General features: G+C 36.8%; 1 protein-coding gene across 1 annotated transcript; it reads left to right on the top strand.

Annotated features, from left to right (window-relative positions):
• Window positions 1-947: 947 nt before the first annotated feature.
• Window positions 948-20,567, top strand: alpl (alkaline phosphatase, biomineralization associated). The gene is made up of 12 exons (XM_060858538.1): window positions 948-1,074; window positions 10,498-10,640; window positions 12,501-12,617; window positions 13,808-13,923; window positions 14,645-14,819; window positions 16,060-16,235; window positions 16,414-16,554; window positions 16,882-16,951; window positions 17,042-17,176; window positions 18,015-18,206; window positions 18,297-18,416; window positions 18,714-20,567. The coding sequence occupies exons 2-12, from the start codon at window positions 10,553-10,555 to the stop codon at window positions 18,980-18,982; spliced, it is 1,599 nt and encodes a 532-aa protein (XP_060714521.1). The 5' UTR covers window positions 948-1,074; window positions 10,498-10,552; the 3' UTR covers window positions 18,983-20,567.
• The last annotated feature ends 4,566 nt before the right edge of the window (window positions 20,568-25,133 follow it).

The raw sequence follows: 25,133 nt of genomic DNA, 5'->3' as shown, positions 1-25,133 counted from the left end.
TAATGACAATAATAATGATGATGAAGATAATAATAGTATCACACAAAAAAACTGGAAATGGGGTATGAGAAAGGTGACAATAGCAATCGTAATAGCAATAATAATAATAAATGCTTTGAGGTGACAGGAAATACAGAACCTCAAATAAGCACTCTGTACAACTGTGTTTAGTAGAAGAGCATCTCAGATCACACATCAAACTGTTAGGTAGATCATAGTCACACACACAACCTACCATGCATGTCTTTGGAACGGGGGAGGAAACCCCCGAGGCACGGGGAGAACATGCAAACTCCACACACACAAGGCAGAGGCGGGAATCGAACCCCCAACCCTGGAGGTGTGAGGCGAACATGCTAACCACTAAGCCACCGTGCCCCCCTTCTTCTTCTTCTTCTTCTTCTTCTTCTTCTTTTTTTTTTTTCCTTCTTTGGAAATATATATATATATATCTATTTATCTATATATGTATATATATTTCTTTTTTTTTTTCTATATATATTATCTAGAAAAAATATATATATTTTTTCTCCATATATATATATATATATATGTTTCTCTCTGATCTCTCACCTCAAAACAAAATGTTTCAGTCTACAGATCCTCAGCACACAGGGTTCTATTTATGTACATTCTTGATCTACATCATTCTAGAGACCGTTTTGTTTCGGAAAACCCAAAGAGAGCAACAGATTCTGAAATGCACAAACCAGCTCATTTGGCACCAACATTCATGCCACAGTCAAAGTCACAGAGATCACCTCGTTTTGAATAATGAGATCTTACTTGTTTGACCTGTATTTGCACTGTTCTGCTACCAAACGACTGGATGATTAGATACCGGCTTGAATTTGCAGGGGTTCCTAATAAACCGGACGGTGAGTTTCATGCCTAGTGAAAAACAGGAGGTGCTTTGATCAGCAGTAGGAGGAGCTCGCGCTTCAAATGCGCCCTCATTATGCATAGCGGATTTTGTCTGTGCGCGCGCGCTTCACCCGGCAGCATTCACGCATCACCGGCTGAAACACACAATCACACCCGCATGAAAAGTGGGCTAACAAGGACCTCGCGAAGGTAGGTGCTCATGCATTCGTACTCACTTTTAGAAAATCTTGCTGTATATCTTTTCTCAAGATACACGAGGATAACTGTGCAGTCTTCATGCCAAGAGAAGTTTATGCCTGATTGGACATTTTTTGCAAGACCTGACTGGTGGTGGGAAAAATCAGGAACTTAAGTCGGAAATGACTTCCGATCCTGAAGGTTGTTTGCAATGCTAATCACCTCCTTTCTAAACCATTTGGGTGCACAGAATAGGTTCAAGGCACAAACAGCCCTTTGATTGCCGACAATTCAGGATGTTACACTATGCCACTTCATTAGCCTTCATTACACTATGTCACTTCATTAGCCTGAAACATGTAGTGTGCACAGAAACCAGAACTGTTTACTTCTTTTCCTTTCCATCTAAATGTATATAAATTTTAATTTGATTTGCATGCATTGCCTTTTCTGGGGTGATCATTTCTACCTATTGTATAATTAAATGTGAATAATGTGAATGTGTGTACAATTAAAATGTATTAACTTTTTTTCTCATGCTTTAAAAGTGCATTATATGCACATTTCCAGTTAATACACACACTAAATGTACATTTTGAGCCCCTATTTTTGAAAATGTATGCACTGTGCTTTTTTATTATAAAAGCCAAATCTGGTAACACTTACACACAATACATTTCCTTCAAAATAATTAAAATGCAGCTGCACCCTTTTCTTCTGTCTTTAGGCTATATTTGTATATTCCCTACAATGTGCTCACACAGACATGTAATAAACCTGTTGAACATTATTAATGCCAAATGCTGAGGAATAAAATAAAATAAAAAAAAAACAAACATGCTATAAAAGCACAAGGATGAAAACTTAGAAACTTGAAGGAAGGAATGAGAATGAGAATATGGACAATTGAAAGAGACAGAACGATGCACCATATTTTACGGTGGCCGGGAAGTGCAAAACAAATTAACAAATCCGAAAACAAATTAACAAATCTGAAAACACATTAACAAATCCGAAAACAAATTAACAAATCCTGAAAACACATTAACAAATCCGAATTTGGGATTTGTTAATGTGTTTTCGGATTTGTTAATGTGTTTTCGGATTTGTTAATGTGTTTTGCACTTCCCGGCCACCGTACTATTTACATAGGCAGACTGAATTCTAGAAAGTAGAAGAAACTGTAGTAAAACAAAAGTATACCAGAAAACAGAAACCAATGCAGTGAAAAAACATGAAAAACTGAGCAAGTCATTTCACATGGAGAAAAAAATGGTATAAAAATAAGCCATAAAATAATTCCAGATGTAACTATGATTGTAACCATTAGAAGTAAGGATCAGAACAGAACAGAGCTAACATGAAATTATATACAGAGATAAATATCAAAGTCTTAAACTAGACCTACAGGCTATGACATGAATGTGGAATGTGGCATAAGCACATGATGGGTAAAAGCAATTCTTAATTAGAGCCCAAGGGCAAGGTGTTTATATACATAATAATTTATAACCCCGTGACTGTATATAGCTTAGGGATGAAGAGCACTGAACATGAACTGCTAGGGATGGAGTGTTTATATAATGAGTGTTTTTCCCCCATGATACTACTGAATAACTCATCCTACACTCATCTACCTTTGTAAGCTTTTTATCTGTTTAAACAAAGAACTTTCCCCTGTGTCCTTCAGTACATCATAGATTTAATAGTTATTGTTTGATGGACACATAACAAGTGTACTGTAGTGTGCATTTAATACCAAGATTTGCACAACACCATTCAGGCCTCTGACATAACTACAGACTTAACTGCCACTTAGAGAGTCTGCATAAGATTTTATGTGTTAGTATGTATTATTTTTCAATTGAAAACATCTGCTTCTGTCTGCATAGCCCTACTGTAGTATATAGTATATTGCAAATACATGATGTACCTAGCAAACAATTTTCATTTCTTTGAGTAGTGTATTATGTTCAACATTTTAAATAAAATAGGAAAAATAATATGAATAATATTATTAATACCAATATGTGCACTATGATAACCCAAGGGTAGTGTGATGTAAATTAATAGTTGTTTAAGAGAGATTTGCTATGTATAATTATGCAGGCTGTTGATTGTTGCCTAGCATGGCACAAATCAGGTGTTTCAGAAATCTCTCAATGTTTATTTCTGTCAGGCACTTCAGTGCTTTGGTAAAGGGTGGTGCTTTGTGAGAATCACTTTGTAAGACTGATGAGCTAATACGAATGCCTTAATCGTATTAACCCTAATCCTCCCTTATAATCATCCTTACATGTATACACATACATACTGGTGCTTGATTTGGTTTGTAGTCTGAATAGAGTGGATCTACTCTATAACCCAAGGAACAAATGGATTCTGGATTGCATACTTAATTCATTACATTGTGATTAACCAGTCAGCTGATACCATGAGCCAAGGAGAAATTTGGGTTGTAGTGACTGCTTTTTTCTCAGGAGCACTGTTCCTCTGTGTGTTTGCACTCCTCTGCTTCTTCACATGCCGTCTAGCATCCAGAGTGATTCCTCTTGGAACACCATTGCGTTTCTGAATGGGTAAATTTAGTCCTAGAACCTTACATTTCTTTTACATGTTCTGCAGAATCTGTATCTTCTACTTCAAGGGTAGATATTTTGTCCATACTGTTGTTTGAGAGAAGCTGGTTTGGTGAATATATACAGAATGTTCATATAGACTATAGACAAATCTTTAAGAACATGTTGAAGTTGTTTTGTTTTATTTTATTTCATTTCCTTAAAACAAGGTGGGGGCACGGTGGCTTAGTGGTTAGCACGTTCGCCTCACACCTCCAGGGTCGGGGTTCGATTGCCGCCTCCGCATTGTGTGTGTGGAGTTTGCATGTTCTACCCGTGCCTCGGGGGTTTCCTCCGGGTACTCCGGTTTCCTCCCCCGGTCCAAAGACATGCATGGAAGGTTGATTGGCATCTCTGGAAAATTGTCCCTAGTGTGTGATTGCGTGAGTGAATGAGAGTGTGTGTGTGCCCTGTGATGGGTTGGCACTCCGTCCAGGGTGTATCCTGCCTTGATGCCCGATGACGCCTGAGATAGGCACAGGCTCCCCGTGACCTGAAGTAGTTCGGATAAGCGGTAGAAGATGAATGAATGAATGAATGAATAAAACAAGGTGGTATAAAAATTTATTAAATAATGGCACAATAATCAAGTGTTCATCTTTGTTTAAATACTTCTTAACTGGTTTCTCCAAGTTCTTTTTTTTTCTATAAGCTCCAATAGCTAATCTGACTTAGTTATGTAACTACGTGACTGTTAGTTTTAATTAATTACTGAATGTGAGGTATTGAGTAATATAATTTAATAAGCAACAAACCAAGGACACCTTAAGCCTTTTTTTCAAATATGACACCAGTAGTGTCTCAAGAAGTGTCCAATTACACTTCTTAGTACACAGCGTGGCGAACATAAATGGCCATTGAGTTTACAACACCCAAACACACGTTCACACTCACCTGCTTATAAATCACACACCTAGCCTCAATCACATATTTTCAAGCTTGTAGTACAAAGGCGCATTCCATTCACTCACTTAATGTGAATATTTGTCCTATGTCTCTCTGTATCAGCTGTTACCAAGTCATTTGTTGTGTGTTAACCTAACTTTGACCATAGTTTCCTGAACTACATTCAATCAAATCATTAAGTATCTGTACTTCTGTCCATGGCTGAATCTGACCTGCACATAGATCCAGCTGGCATTAATGAATTGTGGCGGGTGCCCAGCGGTGCAGGGTCACTTCATCAGAGAACAAGAGTGGCAAAATTCCATGTTGACCAAACAATTTGCACAGGAGAAACTTTGCTTGAGTAAGTTCTCAAAACCAATTTTCTCCCAGTGGTTGAGCAAGAGCGCAGAATCTGCAGCTGAGCAAATGACTCCATCTCTCACTCCACCAGAAGGTCCTGGCTGTTATTTGTTTCACCATAACTTTGAAAATCCTGTACTCTTAAGAAGGCTTTCTTCAGTTGTAGTGCTGATAGATTAGAGAAAACTGATTGGAAAACTGGATAGATGGTGACCTCACCCAGAAACTTCATTTATGCCGGTCAGTAAAATACCCAAGCTCTTGATGGCAGACCAGTCAGTGACGGATTCATCACGCAGAACCAGTCACCCTTTATGTTAGTGTACTCCACAAGAAAAGCATCCCCCTTTTGCATAAGCATAATCGCAACCCTTGTAATCATACCCCAAGAGTACCAAGAATGTTGTGAGGTGTTCACTAAAACCAAGGCTATGGCCTATTTAGCCACTGCCCCTATGACTGAACAAATTAGTTGCTAGCAGAAGCTACACCTCATGCAACCCTATATCTGCTATGGAGGAATACATTGAATAAGATCTAAAGCAGGGGTACATTTATCCCTCTATTTCACCTACTTATGCTTTATTCTTCTTTGTGGAAAAAAAGATAGTGGACTGGGGCCATACAGAGACTACTGGGGCTTGAATCAATTCACAGATGAGTGGATGACAGCATTTAGCACAACCTCTGGCCACTTAAAATATCTCCAGCATCCGCAGTCTCAATGACCGATCAGTAACACACTGAGACAAATGCTGGAGACGTATGTAATCACTTACTTCTGATGTACTTTCCTGAGAAGATGAACCATGTCCAGCATATCGAAAGGGTATTAGAACAACTACTCAAGCATAAGCTCTACATAAAAGAGGAGAAATGTGAATTTCACAAGCTTTCCTAGGCTACACAATAGGACCAGAGGGGGTGCTCATGGTCCGAGACAAAATCTCTTCAGTGAATAATTGGCCTGTACCAACCAGTGTCAAAGAGCTGCAGCGATTTCTGGGGTACACTGACCGCATTGCTAAAGCAAAGGGCTAAGAAGCTGCCAACAGCCAGAACACTATGCCCAATACACCCTTACCCCATGAAACCATGAAAGAGATCGATGTGTCTGAAAAGTTATGTCTGTAACCCCTTGATGTCATACTCATCATTAATGTCACTCTGGAGTTGCATATCTGACAGGACTGAGGCTTTCACTCATTCACCATTATAAATAAGAACCTGGAGTACATCAAATATGCAAAACAACTTCAGGCATGTTGGGCAATGGTTTTCTCCAGATTTAACTTTACTACCATCCTGGATCATGGAACACGAATGCTCACTTTCTGCCTCACTTGTACCTGGTCCCATGATGTGAGATAACAGAAAATAAATCCTAAAAATCATTAGAAAAATACTACCTTAATTGGGCTTCACTAGGAAATTCTCCTGGTACATAGACTGGCCAATCAGGGAATTCCAAGGAAAGTCCACACCCAGTGCCTAGCAGGAAGAATGTCCTTCCTGCTTCTGCCTAGACCCCAAAGACCATGGTTTCACTACAACTTCATCATCAACCTCCCCCTCAAGGGAATGCTCCACTAGTAAACTCACTCCTTTTCAAAGTCTTCTAGTGTATTCCCATAGAACATTAAGCCATTATTGTTAATGGCTGGTTCCAGCGTGTGGGGGAACATGTGGGGGAACAAGCCCACCAATGCTTAGAACAGACAGCCAAAACAAATAAGATCTGTGCAGATAGAAAGCTTAGAGAGATGTCCAGTTTAACCTATGGATCACGGATGGAAGTCACAAGCTCTCTCACCTATATCACCATCATACACAAGGTTTCTGCAAACTACACTTCCCAGTAAACAGCTCACCTTACAGAATTGGCCAACGAGTACTACACTGCCTATGAACTCTATCATGTTCACGCTCACCCTGTTATTTATCACACATACCTGGATTCAATTACATCACAGCACACTCACAGTATAAATAGGACATTCTGTTCCCTCACTACAAAGTGAACACTTGTAAAACTGTTACATGCACCAGTCGATACCAAATTGTTGTTTATTGTGTGGTATCCTGGGTTTGATCTTAGTCTGTTAATATTTTCCAGATTTTCCCCGAAACTGTTTATGCTGTTTCTACATTGCCTGTTTATCTACTACGTTTTTGGATCGCAGCTTTGTTTTGTTTACTACAATTTAAAAAAGCATTAAGTACCTGCACTTTTATCCATGGCTGTATTCTTTGTGTGTGAGGGTAAGGGAGGAGGCAAATAGTCTTCACTTAATCAGCTTTGTCATCCTTATTAACCTTCTCAGAGAACTGGCAGTCATACTCATTAAAGTGGCCTTTACTGACGTTCCTTTCCATAGAAGGGTTTTCTCTCACCTTTACAAAAATAAAATGTTAACTGAGCACCGAATCATTTTCTGAAAGGCAAAAAAATATTTTAAGGGACAATACATTGCCTTCTCAGGCTTTATGGATCCCCTCTCCTACAAGTGATTTACTTTAATGATTATGAAGTTTATGCAACAAATCATGCATTTGTAAAAAATGTAAAAAGAAACATCCCTTCCAGCGTACCAAAGCTCTTGTTAAGCCACTGCGTTCTCTTGTGTAAAGATCAGATGAAACCACAGATTACAAACAAAACCAGGTATTCTGTGTTTAGTTCTTGATTACTGTTTCTTTATATGTTCTGTTTTTAGTCTGGTTGCTAATTTTTGCAGATTGTATTCATGCAATCCTAAGCCTTTTTTCATATTTCCATATCTAGTATTTCCTAGTTTTGGCCTCACCTGTTTTCCTGTGTTTTAAATTATTGATTATATTTCTCTAATGTTGTCTGTTTCTGTTTCTGATTTCAACTGGAGTTAGGATGATGAATACTAGAGTTACAATGATGAATTACTGTGTGTGCTTCGCTTTATGCCAGGTGTTTTATGTCTATATCGGTGATAAGTTAGGCTCCATTTCTGTCTCATTGATTTTTTTTTTTCAGGCACATCATCTACTACATCACATTCCTGCTTAAAGCTATTATTGGACAATCACCATGTGCTCTGGCTTTTCCCCATGTGCTATTGGCTTGATGGGGCTTTCCGGCAGACATTTAAACCTCGTCTGCCTAAAGTCTGGGAGTCACTGCCTTTTCTATCTTTGTACTATTGCAACTGTGACTTGTATGTGGTTTTCTTCTGTGTATGATCCTCTGTTTATATAGGTTATAGATCTTGTTTGAGCCTAGCCTTTTGTGTTTGACTGTGCACAAAACTGGTCCTAAACGTGCAGCTTTAGCACATGTATCACGCCCACATTCTTACAGGTTATTTTCACTTTCCTCAGTTGATTCTGCCTTTGAACATTTTATTTTGTATGGTGTAGGTTCACTTTCTGACACAGATTCAAATGATCTGCTCAGCCATTTATTTTTATTTGATTTTATTGTTACTTACTCACCTTGATGCGTCCTGCTACTAGGTAACCTGAAGCCATACCACTGTGTAACATAAAGTCTTATGAGTCTTATGAGTTTTGTACCACAATTAATTTGTCAAAATACATCCAGTCTGAATTGTTCCAAATGGTTATGACACAATTGAACGTTCCCTATCAAGTATCTATTGCGTTACACCCGAGTCCCGATGTGCATTAGAAAGTTTCCGTAAAGTCAAGTAAAAGTGAAAGTAGTGATGTTGGGATACTACAGCTACACCCAGCTGAATTAGTTTTTGGCCACTCTGTTTGTGGTCCTTTAAAGGTGTTACAAGAAACAATTCCTTTCTTAAAGCTCTATGAAAGCTCCATCTAGGAGTGTCCTGGATTATGTAAGTGTCAGCCCATGCAACACACACGTCTGGGTTCGCAAAGCCCACTTCTGAGTTCGCGGTCATTTTAGGGGAAGCACCTCTGGGGCAGCCAACATTTTCTATCATCCTACACTGTATAAGCTCGCTGTGAACATGCTGTTCTTCACAAGATGATCAAGATGTTTGCCACGTGCTCCTGATTATCCATCTCACTTTGTTCCGGTTACTGTCTGCCTGGTTTGACCCTGCCGGTTTCCTATTGCCGACACTGCCTGCTCTACGGCTGTCTGCCTGGTTTGACCCTAATGTCTCTGCCTGCCCTGTGTTATGTCTTACCTTTGACTTGGATTATTGGAATGTTCTTTTGACTCCTGCAGCCGGAGTTCAGCTGCTGTCACCTGCCACCTGCAAGGAAAAAGAGACACAGAGCCACAGACTTTGATAACAGTAATATTTGTGTTTGGTAATTAACAGATGTTGAATTAATGACTACATGTATCTACCTAGTGCAGTGTACCCTCACAGGCAGCATACATCAGAACTGTCCCAAAACTGCAGTTTAGCTGTGGCTTTTATTATTTCTCATAACTTGGACGGTCTGATAGTCAGACTAAATTTAACGTGAATAAAATTTGCCTGGCTGAAAAGCTATTTCACTGAAGGGTGTGGCTTATGATGTGGCTCATGAAAGATACGTTTGTTTCTGGTAGTGATACTTACATACTGGTTACTTTTGGATACTGAGGTTAAGGTTTGGGTAAGATTTAGCAATAATATAGTATCAAATAACTACATTAATATCTGTCAGTGGAAGGTCTGTACAAGTTCACCGTATAAATGTGTGTGTGTGTGTGTGTGTGAGAGAGAGAGAGAGAGAGAAATGTTCAATTAATGAGCTTTGTCGTGCTCATTACTTTTCCCAGCAGTGCCACTCAATCTCATTATATTTAACCTTGACTTAAGGGTCTTTCAAAAAAAGGGCATCTTTTCACTACGTAAAGATGAATTTTCACATAATTCTGTCATTTTTTGAAAGTCTGAAATAATAGAAAATAGTGCTCCTAGAATGTATGAATTTTCTCCTTACTAGAGATTTTTATTAAACAATAATGCCACCAAATTTTCATACAATGATTGTGTGTTGATCAGAAAAAGGATGTTCGCTTATAATGTATTTTTGACCTAAGTTCTGTTCAGAGGTTGCATGTGAACTACATATACAGGGTGTTATTTTTCATAAAACAGATCCATGTCTTAGTCACATGCAAATCTAAACCTGAATACGTTATATTTTTGCATGCTATTAACTCGAGTGAGGAGCACAATTAAGTCTAGATTAGACTAGATAAATAGATACTAGATAGCATGCAAATTATAAACGTGTTCTTCCCCTCCTTTAAAACCTTTCTGTGTCAATTTTCACTGTATATTTGCTAAATTTTCCAGTCCAAGCTTCAGGTTTCTGGGCGTTTACTGCCTTCTTGACCTTTAATTAAACAAGATAACTATATTACAATAAAGATCTATATCATGCTCTTTTCAGGAGAGAGATTTTGAAGCCTTTGCAGTGACATTTAGAATATTCATATGGTTTTATAAATTGTTACATAAATGTACATCAGCAGGTTATAGGATAATTAATAATTAAGGATATTAATTATTAATATAGGATAATTATTATTAATTAAGAGGATTTCAGCACATATTTAAAGGTCTTATATTTGGTCTTATACTTTCTTATATTTGTTTAGGAGAAGACTAGAAAACCTTTCTTGTCGGCTGTGAAATGCAACAGACACCTAGGAAATGATGTACAAAGAGAACACGATTAAGGCTGTCACACTCATCTTGTCTTGCCTGCTATGGCAAGCCCATGGGAAGCCTCTGTTTCCTGGTAAGCAACACTTTTTTATACCTTGGGTGCTTTAATGTGTGCAGAGTTTAGAGTTTGAATTGGATCGCTGGTGCAGGTTGTTTCGGTAGGCGTGAACACAACAGTTACACTCAGGTGCAGATCAAAATGAATCATCTGAACAAAGTGGTTTCAGTCCTGTTCCAAGTGAACTGTAGAGTAGTTTGTTTGCAATGGGAAAGTTATTTCATCATGAATCTAACTTGCAGGAAGTGAGCCAGATATATCATATATTTGGTTTGTCACCTGTATTTCTGTGTAGATCTGAAGCAAAGGAGAAAGCTGTAGTGCTGCGTAAATACCATGGATGAAAATGTTTTAAACTTTTAAAAAAGAGCATGAAGCACTTAACCTAAGATCCAAAAGTGCACAAATAGTTTTTTTTTAAAACAGTTGTTAACTTACACAGATTGAACCCCCAATGTTCTAGCTTATGTTTTAAACTACAGTAGTTATTTATTTAACTATCAATCATTTGTTAAATAAATCAGGCTGTTGGTTGGTTTGCAAAAGGTCTTTTTTTCATAACATTTCTGATCAATGAATGAAAAAGATCTATGTTTTTAGACCTACATATATCTCATATGTTATTTATTTATATATTTATTTAACACTTTCAAGTTTGAAACCAACTCAAATAAAATGAATGCAGAAAACTAGTGCACTTGACTTGTGAGGAAATGTTTCAAATCTACTACAGGAAAAACAAACATACCATTTACTTTGGATTATAGACAACGTTTCTGTTTTAAAGCAATCTGCTAAACTGAGCCTCAATGCATTTATTTTAGACATTTGGACTGATAACAAAAAGGAACAAATATATAGCGAATGCATTCAGACTTGTTATTATAATCTGGTTATTTAGCACTTGATCCTGGTTCTCTGTGTTCAGATGAGTTCTAGTATTTAAAAACACTCCTCAACCCCATTTCTGACCAATTAAGCCCTTGAGCTAATGTTGTTTGCTTTTTGATTTATATATTTATGTACAATGTACAATTAATCAAAAGGAGTTACAAATTCAATTCAGTATTTTGATTCTATATGATACATCAGTATGACTAAATACTGGCATAATTAAATCTGAAATAGATATACTGTCGTCACTGTGGCATAATAATGACTTTACATCATGTGAGTTTTTTTTTTTTTTAACACAATGGAATCTTTTATCCAAATTAAAAAATAACTACAGAATATGTAAAAGAATCATTGTAACAAAGTGATTTTGCCATTTCTCAGGCTACATAATAGAACTAATAATAATAATAATAATAATAATAATAATAATAATAATAATAATGCATAACATTTCATTTCTTTGTCTTTTTTTGTAGCTTATAACATTGCCATTAGGTAAAGGTTATAAGCTACAGGTAGCTATTAGGTACTAAATAAGTTTTGCTTGCTTGGCATTGCTCCAAAAAAATAAATGGACCCTGCAGTCTAAAGCCACCTTACTTCACAGTATGAGTGACAACACAAACCTTTACCCTGCCATCATGTTTTGATTAATGTTTATGCATGTTATTCACTGATATGAGGCAGAAGTTCCCTGCAGCAGGCAAAGAGATTATTATTCCTGTTGCTATGTCATTTTCCTAATGGGTTCACCAATGATACAGGACTTTACTGGTTATGTCATGTCTTGTCTTGAAAAATGGTATATGTGTCAGACTGATTCATTTGTAAATTATATTTTGTTTGGAGACAGAACCTTGGTATGTCCTATGTACCTTAAAATGTGAGAAAACCTGTGAGTATGATTTTCTTGCTAAAATTGCAGTCATCTTTTTCAGTTTTTTCACACATTGCAGTGTGTTTATTAATGCTCTGCAGAACAGGAGAAGGATCCCCAGTATTGGAACTCATGGGCACAGCGTACTCTGGCAAAGGCTCTGGAGACAGAGCGCAACACAAACATTGCCAAGAATCTTATTCTTTTCCTGGGAGATGGTAAGTGAAATTAGTGGCCATGTCAATCAGTATGTTGCATATCATTTATTTTTGTATTTTTTTAACACTAGAAATTTATTTTTGGATACAGTTCACTTCTAAAACTTGTGTTTTAAGCTATACAGATATACCTTTATTCGTCCCACAATGGGGAAATTTCTCAAAACTTATTGGTTCTTGCCATAGCTTTGAGCTGTGAACTTCATGGAGGAAAAACACAAGTCTAGTGTTTTGCATTATTTATGAAAAACTACTGTAAATATGGAGCAGGGTGGCTTAGTGGTTAGCATGGTTGCCTTACAGCTCCTGTTCTATGGTTGGGGGTTTGATTCCCTATTCTATTCCCTGTGTCTGCAGAGTCTGCAAGTCCAAACACATGCATTGTAGGTTAATTGGCATGTATAAATAGGTGTTTGAGTGTGTGTACAATTGTACCCTGCAATGGGCTGGCGAAATATTCAAGATGTCCTGTTTTGTGGCCAAAGTCAACCTGCGACCCTGGATGTCTGGACTATTGCAAATTTTCTGTCAGATTGCATTGTGTTTTCTAATATTTTTCTTTAATATGAAAATATTTTGTAATATTAAATACTTTATTTAGTTCTGTCTTTTTATTTAGTTATCTTATTAGGTTACTGAGTCATTCATCCTAAAATGAATAGAAAAGTAAGTAGAAATTGGGTGCAAACGAATTTTCAAATCTGTTTCTTTTTCTCAAATACAAAAATTGTGTAGCTTACAAGCATGAGGGTTAATTTATTTATTGTCTACAAATTAGTCTTTGTATGCTTACATTTTTGTGACTGATGCATAAAAAATACATAATATTTATGAATTCATCTTTGGAATTATACTTTCCATCATAGATCTTTTATAACACAGAATAATAGTCCTATATATGACATTTTACTTATTTTAATGTAAGATGGTCCATAGACTAGGTAATGCAAATAAAGTATATTCCAGTGTGACTCATTGAATCAGTTTGAATCAGTTCCACATCTTCAAAAAAAAAAAATTCAAATTGGTTGTTTGTTGAAGCCAAGATGCCTCTATTATGATTCACTAAGAGACATAGTTCAGAGGTTTGTAGTAGGATGTAAAATTCCAGGCTTTAGACATCTTGACTGTGTTCTGTCTTTTTTCTTTTTTGTCTGCCAAATGATTGAAAACTAATGCTCTATGTCTAGGTATGGGTGTACCTACAGTGACAGCAGCCAGGATCTTGAAAGGACAGTTGAATGGTCACTATGGAGAGGAGGGTCAGCTGGAGATGGACAAATTCCCCTATGTGGCCCTTTCTAAGGTTTGGCACCACACCTCTTTATCCCATCATTGCTTTCCTTTGTGCTCCTAATCTGTATTGTTACATAATGGCTCTTGTTGGCCAACAAGTGTGCACTGATGTCTGAATAAACATGAGGTCATGTCCATGTTGTTAAATTACAGCAGATGAAAACAACTGAATAGCACAGTGAGGATTTTTCTTTCAGAAATCCCAAACACACAGGGTCATTATGAAGTCTGACTGTTAATCAGTATGTCTGAACTGCCTGGGTACATAATAAGGATGTGTACAGTCTGTACATACCATATAGTTTCCAGTCATATATTGTCAGCATGAAGCACTTAACCTAAGATCCAAAAGTGCACAAATAGTTTTTTTTTAAAACAGTTGTTAACTTACACAGATTGAACCCCCAATGTTCTAGCTTATGATTATAGACAATAAAATACAGTCCTTAAAAATGTTAGACATCCTGCTATGCATTGAGTTTGATATTAATTTACCATAAAATAAATATTCTACTATTAAATGGAAACAATTTACAGATTAATTTCAGCATTTTTCAGTATTTTGTTATACAGCAATGTTTACAGTGTACATAACACGATAATGAGATATTAGACAAGTATTAAAGGACAAATTATATCTGATTTAATTATTTATTTGAATTACCTAAATACCAGCTTGCTCTGGTATTAGCCCAAGCAAGCTTTATTATTTCACAAGCCTTTTTCTGTAGACCTACAACACGAACGCTCAGGTGGCAGACAGTGCTGGCACGGCCACGGCATACCTGTGTGGAGTGAAGGCCAACGAGGGCACGGTGGGTGTGAGTGCGGCAGCTGTGAGGGGCCAGTGTAACACAACGCAGGGTAACGAGGTCACTTCCATCCTTAAATGGGCCAAAGATGCAGGTGTGTGCCAGCGAAAAATTCAACACTTTCCTGAAGGCAAATAAAAGGAGCAGAAAAGAGAGTCTAGTAGTCATAGATGCATGTGCAGCAGCAGCTCACAACTATAGATTTATTTAATAGAAAAATATTAGTAATGTCCTAGCCTTAAGAAAATAATGTTGAGAGATTATCACACTTGTGATGACTTGAAAAGCTGACAAGATTTAATCATTCAGCATCAGCACGTTTTGTGTGGTTTTAGATTAATAGTTACAGCTGTACCTTCTTCATCTAAAAACCACAGAATATAACTAGTCCAAGAATGAGCCATTGTAAAGGTGTGTGTGTGTGTGGGGGGGGGGGGGGGAGAGGATGGTGGTAGTGTCAATTTCCTTATTTCTTAGACTTTACATGGGAAATAATTATACATACCTCTATTTCTGATGTACAGCCAATGTCCAGTTTATAACCCCACCTTCCCTCTTCTTGTCATTGCAATATGCAGTATATTACAATCAGGGCCGGCCCTGGCCAATTTGCTGCCCTAGGCAAGATTTCACCTGGTGCCCCCGGAATCACAGACAATTGTGTTCCGATCATTTTGTTCATAAACTTACACAGAAACAAACTGCACAGCTTTGTCCTGTTTTTCTTTATTTTGAAAATATTTTGGAAACACACACAAACTATATAAAAAAAACTATATTACGGAGACCTTTCTTTCCTTGCCTTTCTTACAGCAATAAAATATGTATAATAAATATATAAATAAAATACTTCTCAGGTAATAAAATATATATACATATATATTAATAAAAATAATAATTTGGGCGGGGGGGGCACGGTGGCTTAATGGTTAGCACGTTCGCCTCACACCTCCAGGTTCGGGGTTCGATTCCCGCCCCCACCTTGTGTGTGTGGAGTTTGCATGTTCTCCCCATGCCTTGGGGGTTTCCTCCGGGTGCTCCGGTTTCCTCCCCCGGTCCAAAGACATGCATGGTAGGTTGATTGGCATCTCTGGAAAATTGTCCCTAGTGTGTGATTGCGTGAGTGTGCGTGAGTGTGAGTGTGCGTGTGCCCTGCGATGGGTTGGCATTCCGTCCAGGGTGTATCCTGCAGGAAAAGTTAAAGTTTCATTTGAGGATTTCATTTCAATTTTTACAATTTATTCTCGAATCATTAGTTCAGTTTTTAATTAATGCATAAACCAAATACAGAACCTGTGGTCATACTTGTGCACTCTGTTGTTTGTGCTCATCAGGGAAATCTGTGGGCATCGTAACAACAACACGAGTGACCCATGCCACCCCTAGTGCAGCGTATGCCCACTGTGTGGAACGTGACTGGTATTCAGATGGAGAAATGCCTGCTGAGGCAGTGCAGGAGGGCTGTAAGGACATCGCCAGACAACTCATGGAGAACATTCCCAATATTAATGTATTAACCCATGCATCCTTTGTTTCACTTGATAAATGGCTTATGTGGGTAGTCATTTACAGATTTCTGTACTATATATTGGGTATTGAACGGTAGGATTATGGAGTATATTTGGAAAGGTTCCTTTCTAGTTTTGCTCTTTAGTTTTTGATTCTTTCCTTTGTGTTTGGGTGGACAGGTAATCATGGGTGGTGGACGAAAGTACATGCTTCCTAAAAACATGTCGGATGTGGAATACCCTGGTGAAAAGAAGCACAGTGGGACACGCAAAGATGGCCGGAATCTGATTCAGGAATGGATTGACAAAATGAAGGACAAGGTGAGAGCAACATTTAAGAAAAGAATATCTGTTTTTCTTCTATTAAAACACGTTTCTGCTTTTGAATTACTTCTACCATTGCTGATGCTTTGCAAGATATTTTCACCCTTTGTACTAGTTCACTAGTTTACATGGTTCACTGACTGTCTGGTATGTGATCTGAAGAGCTTTGGTTCTGTCGAGCTGTCTTGTTTGTATTATCACATATGAACAGCACATGTTCCAGAGGAATTACAACTGTCATTTAGCCACAAATCTCCCATAAGCTGGAGGTTTATTCTACATGTAACATAAAAGGAAATAACATTTTTTTTGTTTGTTTTACAGAGGGGTTACTATGTTTGGAACAAAAGGGATCTTCTTTCAGTAAATCCCTCTTCTGTTGAATATCTACTGGGTGAGTTTTTCACTTGCATGCTTTATCCAGAGTAGTTAACAATGTTTAGGTGTTAAAAATGTCCTCCTCTTTCTTGTACCAATGATTTAGGACTGTTTGAGCCAGGAGACTTGCCTTATGACTTGGAGAGGAATATCAGCGCTGATCCTTCCCTCACCGAGATGGTGGACGTGGCTATAAAGATCCTCAGGAAAAACCCTAAGGGTTTTTATTTGCTAGTAGAAGGTGAAAGAGTCATGGACCTTCAAGTGACCACATTGGTTTCACAATGTATTTAAAGTAAGGTAGTAGAGTATAACAGGAGGATACCATGAAATGAGTATACCATGAAATGAAAAGGTAGTAGAGATGATTAATATATGTAACTCCAATTTTCTAAACATGAACAAGCTTAGCTTCTGTAGCAGATCACATACATTTAAGTCTGTTAATTACTTAGAAACTCAAACCAAAGATTAGCTACAGAGTGAGAAATAAGAGCATTTACAGACTTTAATTAGAGTTTTTTTTTATATCTATTACTTGATTATCCAGCTTTATTCACCACTGCTCCATTAAAGCGTTTACCCATATATAATAACAAAAAGAAAGATGATGGCAAAAGAAAATGCTTAAAGATGAAAGAAAAAAGAGCTATGTTTATTTTCTCTCTGCACTGATTTCTCATCGGTTCAAATATCACTGCTATTGATGGGCCACAACACAACTAAACATAACTACTTGAATGGATCAATGCATAACTATTAACAAATCAATGTTTAAGCATTTTATGGTAACTGCTGTCACCATTCAGGCAGTCTCTTATCTAGATTGTTTATTATCTATATAATGTCTTAAATAAAATCTGTTTATTGTAAATAAATACAATCTGAGCCTGTTCTTATGAATATTAAGTGAATTTCAATGGTTTCAGGATATCTGTGTGGCCATTTTGCCATGTGGGTTTTAGCAGATTTTTTTAATTTTGAAGAGTAATTTGAACTATGCACATAATTCTAATGCTATAGGCTGGCTATAGTGCTAATGATGTAGTGCTGTAACTTTCAACTCTGCCCCGCTGCAGGTGGGAGAATTGATCATGGACACCATGAAGGCAAAGCCAAACAAGCCCTGTATGAAGCTGTAGAAATGGACCGTGCCATTGGTCGAGCTGATCTCCTCACCAGCACCCATGACACCCTAACTGTTATTACTGCTGATCACTCGCATGTGTTCAACTTTGGAGGCTACACACCACGAGGAAACTCCATCTTCGGTTAGTGTTTGACTAGAATAACGTACTCAGTGCTGTTTAAAGTGTCATTCAGACTTCCAACACTCTCTCTCTCTGTGTGTGTGTGTGCAGGACTGGCACCTATGGTGAGTGATGTTGATCAAAAGCCTTTCACAGCCATTTTGTATGGAAATGGTCCTGGGTTCAAGCTCATCAATGGTTCCAGGGTCAACGTCTCCACTGTGGATTATCGTAAGTCATTAAATTGCTCTGATAAATGCTTGAACCTTTAAAAGTGATGTTTCTTTGTTAGTTTTCAGTAGAAATGGTCTGTGTGTGTGTCTTTTTATGACCTTATTATAATTCTTGTCAGAGCTCTTTAACTTCTCTTTCTGTTGGAGGACATATAGGAAATACCAAAATCTGCAATGATGCTTGACATGAAATTTCTTTCTTTCTTTGTAGTTCTGCACTATTTTAAAATGATTGTAAACCTTAAAATTGGATATTATGCACCAATATCCCTCTTTACTTCTTTCATTCCCTCAGAGGAAAACAACTATCAAGCACAGGCAGCTGTTCCGTTACGCATGGAAACACATGGAGGTGAAGATGTTGCCATTTTCTCCAAAGGGCCTATGGCACACCTGCTTCATGGAGTGCAAGAGCAGAACTACATTCCCCATGTCATGGCTTATGCAGGCTGCATTGGCCTGAACAAAGACCATTGCCCCTCAGGCAGCAGCTCTGCTCCTTCAGCCACAACAGTCCCTCTCACTCTAGCTCTACTCATCGTAATCTCTTGGTTATTGTGCTGAAATCATTGCTTTTGCCAACATACTTACAAACTTACTTATAGACTTTATTATCTGACATCAGGTACTGTAAGGATGAATTTTATATATATATTTTAAAAAAGTTTTCACTTTTAAAAGATCTTTGTACCACATTTTACACATTGGGATCACTGCTTATATTGAAGAGAATAAAACAAATAAGAAAGTGATATAAAGATGAAGGACTAATAGAAGTACCTAAAGAAATTAAGGCCGATAACATGAACATAGAAATATGTTTTCTTTTATGTTTTCTTGGCTTAATACATTGTCAAACCCTAGAAAAAACAAGCTGTTTAAATATTGTTTTTAAATATTACTTACAATTTTTTATCGACTGGATAATATCTTAATTCTGATGCTCTATATGGTATTTTCAAGCTGCAGAGATATAGGTACTTATAAATTCTAAACTATAATTTAGATTAAAAAGATAATGCTTAATTATTTATTAGGATCATAAAAGAAATCTACCAAGTAGTGTTAATTTCGTCAGACGAGACGAGACGAAATATGTTCAACAACCTTTTTTTCATGACTAAGACGAGACGATGACAAGACTGCACCACTGTCCAAAAACGCTAAGACTAAATTAACATGCATTATTGTTGACGAAAAAAGAAGACGAAAATGTTTTGTATAAAATAAAAACTAAGATAAAATCTCTTAATTTTCGTCTACAATTGTCTCTGCTTTTTCATCAGCTGTTACAGTACGCCTTTAAAATATTCAGCACGAGTTCGCGGCTTCACGCTGTTGCTCAAGTTACAGGTCCGTGAAGCGGATCCCGCTTATTATATTGCTACCTACCAAATAAATCGATAATTTGACTCAAAATGATGATTTAAAAAGGAGTTTATTGATTTAAAAACGATTGTATTGGTTCCGTTAAAGAAAATAGTGCGCTCCGTCTCTACGGTTAGAATCCTGTGTGTCCATGGCAACGCTCTGTTTTTCATGGCAACGGTGTGTTATAGTTCGCAGCAGTCTGTTATCAAGAAATAAAATAGTGTGTGCGTAGAAGGAATTCGTCCACACGCCGCTCAAACAAACAAACAAACAAACAAACAAATAAATAAACAAATAAATAAAAACTCCTGAGCGCAAGTCCACCCCTGGTCTAGGCAGCTTTTTGTGTTAAATTATATTTCCTGTCGCTGCGCAGGCTCTTTTATTGTACATGACAGCTTATGTCCCGATGACCGGTCTTTGCATTACGATTAAAAGCAGTATCATTAAAGTAAAAAATGTGATGTGCAGTCAAGTTTGAGTGTATGCACTGTTTAAACGAGTGTTCTCAACTTCTCACTGATACTTTTGTGATTCGCGGAGTTTTGACAAGTTTTATAGCCTTGATATTGTTTCTTATTCAAAAGTGGTGACAGAAAAACTCAGCACCCCAACCTGAAACCTCTTCCCAAGCCTCTGTCACAATCACATCATAATCAAAATTAATAATTAGGCTTAAAAGCAAATGTATATGTAAGGGAATCAAGTTTAACAATTACATGTAATATTGCTCCAAATATCATCAATAATGGTGTGTGCAATATATATATATATATATATATATATATATATATATATATATATATATATATATATATATATATATATATATATATATACACATACATACACACCCCTACAGTTTTGATCTTAGGCTTTTCATTAAGTTATTTATTTCCACTATAACACTTGTGTTCCTGATATTATTGCATTTAATGAGGCCTCGTTGTATTTATTCTTACAATAGATTCCAGATGTGGTCAAGCTACAATTTTTTGACTAAAACTAGACTAAAATGCCGAGACTTTTAGTCGACTAAAACTAAGACTAACAAAAAAGATATGTGAATGACTAAATACTGTATGACTAAAACTAACAAGGACATTTGGCACAAGGCTAAGACTAAGACTAAATTAAAAATAGGTGACGAAATTAACACTACTACCAAGACTGTGATGGAGCTATACACACAGTGTGCTGGCATGTCTATAGAAAACAATCTTAGATTTGAAATGTCATTCCCTATGATCATGGGTGGTCCCTATGATCATGGGTGGTCCCTATGATCATGGGTGGTCATATATAAATCATATGACCCTCACCATGGTTTATGGCCTTCAAATTTGCTAAATATACTATAAGACTTCTCATAGCTGAAGCATTGACAATGATACTTGACAGAAATGTATTTTTTTTCAATTGCATCTCAAATTGCATTCATAGTTTCTAGGATTTTTAGTTTTTCTGACAATATGAAGATTACATCTGTAATAAGGTTTGGTCAGCGACTGTTCACTAACAATATTCTTGTTGATGTAATACTTAACGATTGTCAGTGTGCATTCAAACCTTTTCATATGGCACCCCAGTGTCTGGTATCAGCTGTGCTAGTGGTGGAAGTGATCAAACACAGAATAAAGAGTGTGCTGGTGTGCCATGAAGAAGAGAAGTTTGTGAATCCATCCTGTATTCTCAAAATGCAAAATGTCAAAAAAAGATTGATAATTAAAAGAAATATTATTACTTTATTGTATTGATGTTAATGTGCATTTAACATATAGAATATTACCCACATATATACTTGATGCCCACATAAATGTTTTTAACATTTTAGGTGGCGTAAAATCTTTGCACTGTATAATTACAAATCCCAGATGTTAAAGTCTAAATGAAAGTTCCTTAAAATAGAAATGTTCCCCAGTCCAGAAAATCATGTTGTTTTTTTGTAGTATTCTATGGAGGCTTCTTCATGAGTAGAATGAAATATTTTGCATACAGGGTTCTTTGATTAGATAGCTCTCTCTCTTTTTTTTAAGCAAATATAACACGTGTAAATTTCTCCTACATTCAAAACATTGCCTTTTTCATTTTTGATAATTTTTCCCAGTTACCTGAGCTACTGTGAAATGAGCTGTGTAAACATTGCCTATGTTGATAGAGGGAATTTTATTAATGTATTCTTTATTACAACAATAGGTATAACTGAACAATCACAATGCAAATTTGCCACAGACATGAAGATACTGGTTTGTTTGTGAAGTGATTTACAATTGTTCAAATAAATGAAGGCAGAATTGGCCAAATGTTTCACTACAATTGGTATCTACGTCTTGTTTTATTTTACTCGAATTTTTTTCTTCTTGTGATTGTACTGAAAAACAAGGTTGCCAAAGTTTATAAAAATTGGTCAATATGTGCATGCTACTACTATACCCCAGATTATGCTGAAAAAAGAAGTCATTCATAAATTCTAACAAATAATTCGCAGAAAATATTTTACTCAACTCAGATATCTGGTACAAGCTTTCAATCTAATGTGACCAAGTAAGTGAACTATTTTTCAAAGCGCATCTTGCCCATGCTTCAAAGGCAGGCAGATCAGAAAAATTTGCTTCCAAAAATTTCCAGGCAGATTATCATTTCATAATGAAGGAGAATATTTATGTAATGATAGAACATTCACTTAATGTACAAGATAAAATATTTTTTAAAATTCATTACATGGAATATTTTTGGAAACCCCAGCAGTGGTATTCTGACCTGTGCACAGAGCAGTCTGTGTGGGCTACACAGAGCAGAAGCTCTATAAATAAACTAAAAATGTTCATGCTTCATTGATAACTTATTTCCCACATGAATACAGAGGAAATAAATAAGAAACAAAAATGCACCTTCCTTGTTCACTTCCTGAATCTTTAATTTTTATTTCATATATTATTACTATTTTTTTATGTATTTGGTATGGTAATTTCCTGGAAATCTGCCAACCTGAACCACACACCTAATCTCAATATGGAGCTTTTAGGCAAACCTTCCGGAAAAGACACCTAATACAACCTAAATAGTGCACCTCTTAATGCTACCTGTATCTTTTCCATTTCAATTCAGTTCAATTCATTCCACAACGTAGCCTTAAAGAAATATACACATTTACTGTAGGATTAATTGTAAATTGTTAATTAATCCTTAATGAGCAAACCAGAGGTTATGTTGGTGAGGAAATTACCTAATGTATTATTAGGAAGAAACCATGAGAGGAACCAGATTTTAAAAGGAACTCATCTGGGTGACACTGGAGAGTGTTATTATATATAATTTCTCTTTAATACATTTGCACTAAATGGTCAGAAATGGTAATTATGTAGTCTTCAATGGGCAATTGTAGTCCAAAACCATTGCCATAATTTCTAAGTGCTGCTATCACAACCATGTGGGGCCATGTGAGGAAAATTCTAACCCGATGTAAGCCACCAGGATTCACCAAAACACTCTATGCCTGTGAAGCCTCCACATCTGCTCCTTTACCTAAGACAAAAACAATTAAACACTAGAGATGACCCAAACACTAACTGGAAGACTGTTCCATAAGTGTGGGCCTTTGTAAGAGAAAGCTTCATCCCATAAGAATACATACAAATATGTTAATGTACAGAACTCTGGCATCCATTTGCTATCATTTTTTCATTACAAGAGCCTAGATCTGTTTTCTCTAATATGTGCCAAGATCCCACTGCAGGTCAGGTGACATTTCAATATGGTGTACAAAGCCTGTGTGTTGTGTTGCGTTATGAAAAGATATAATCTCATAATTAAACCAAATAAATAGGAGGATGCAGGATGTAGAGCTTGTTTTTTTCATTTGATGTGTGAATCAGGGCATTTTCAGACATTTTCAGGCATTTTCAGATTTTCAAAAGTGCATCCAGGAAGGTGGGGGCCTGTCTTTTGCTTTGTAGATAAGCATGAGTGTTATTAGACTTATTTGGGCTGTTACAGGAATCTAGCAGAGACTGTGGAGTTAAAGCATGTGGTGTGGGAGAATTTGATAAGATAAAAAAAAAACAAAGCATGCAGCAGCTTTCTGTATCATTTGCAACATGCATGAAGAGAGTTGCAGTAATCTAGAATTGAAGTGGAAAAGGAATTGAATAATGGCCTGAGTGGCCTTAGTGCAGATACTGGATCTCCAGTAATGTACAGCTGCTCCGGTTTGTTGGGATTTAATTTCAAAAGCTGCCCTCCATATCAGGATGGTCACCAGATATACTAGCTAAACCATGGGTATGGTAAAAAAATAAAATAAATACACGAGGCAGGAAGGACAAAAGAGATCAAAAACAAATCTGTAAATGGGTTTTTTTAAACAAGTATGAGAATGTGGCTTCTGACCAGCCACTCCATAGTTCCTCCTATGACTCAATTCCAAGTACAACACTCTCCTTCTCCCCCCTCCATTATACACCCATTTACTTCAAAACCCCAGCCCTGTCCTCCCTCCTCAAGTAAATCATCTCTCTACAATGACTCCTGTCTTTTCCATGCAGAACTCTCCCCTGCCTGCTACATAGGTTCATTTCCCGTGTCTCCACTCAACATCACCGTAGAGGGTGTGAGGAGAGAGTTCAAATACCTTTGCTCTGGTTCGGCTGCAGGCCCTGACGGCCTTAGCCCCAGAGTACTCAGAGGATGTGCCACTCAGCTGTGTGCAGTGTTTCAGCACATATTCCACCTGATCCTGGACATAATTCATATCAGCAATCATTTGAAGACTTTGACAGGAAGAAATTAGTGTTAGGTCTGTAGTGAACTCAGAGTTTGCGCTGACTCATTAGTTCCTCAGAAGCTCTCGGTTGCACTATTATAAACTGTTGTAGAAATTACATTATTTACATTTACACATTTACATATTACATTTTTTATATTTACTGTCCGGTGTCACCCAAATGACGATGGGTTCCCTTCTGAACTTGGTTTTTCTTAAGGTTCCTTCCTCATATCATCTCAAGTAGTTTTTCCTTGCGTCCGTCACCTCTGGGTTGCTCATTAGGGATAGGGATGGATATATAGTATTTTAAATTTTAAATTAATATTTTTAAATTAATTTGAAACTTTAATTGTATGTATTCATTTTGTTATTTTTAATTCTTATTTTTTCTTCTTCTTATTATTATTATATATATTTATTATTATAATTTTTTTTCTGTCTTCTGTTTTTATATTTTTCTAATGCTGCTTTGAGACAATTGGAATTATTAAAAGCGCTATACAAATAAATTGAATTTGAATTTGAATAATGACTGTACCTGTACTGTGGAAAACAACATGCCTGGTTCCAAAACAAACA

Source organism: Tachysurus vachellii, chromosome 22 (genome assembly GCF_030014155.1).
Source record: "Tachysurus vachellii isolate PV-2020 chromosome 22, HZAU_Pvac_v1, whole genome shotgun sequence".
In the NCBI taxonomy this organism is placed as follows: Eukaryota; Metazoa; Chordata; class Actinopteri; order Siluriformes; family Bagridae; genus Tachysurus; species Tachysurus vachellii.
The sequence above is the reverse complement of the archived record's forward strand: the minus strand, read 5'-3'. Positions and strand labels throughout refer to the sequence as shown.

What these genes read in the sequence shown, in the direction of transcription:
- alpl (XM_060858538.1), top strand. Translation starts at nt 10,553, where the DNA reads ATGATGTACAAAGAGAACACGATTAAGGCTGTCACACTCATCTTGTCT. An exon ending in TTCTGTTGAATATCTACTGG is followed by an intron (nt 16,952 to 17,041) that starts GTGAGTTTTTCA and finishes CCAATGATTTAG; the next exon opens with GACTGTTTGAGCCAGGAGAC. An exon ending in ACGAGGAAACTCCATCTTCG is followed by an intron (nt 18,207 to 18,296) that starts GTTAGTGTTTGA and finishes GTGTGTGTGCAG; the next exon opens with GACTGGCACCTATGGTGAGT.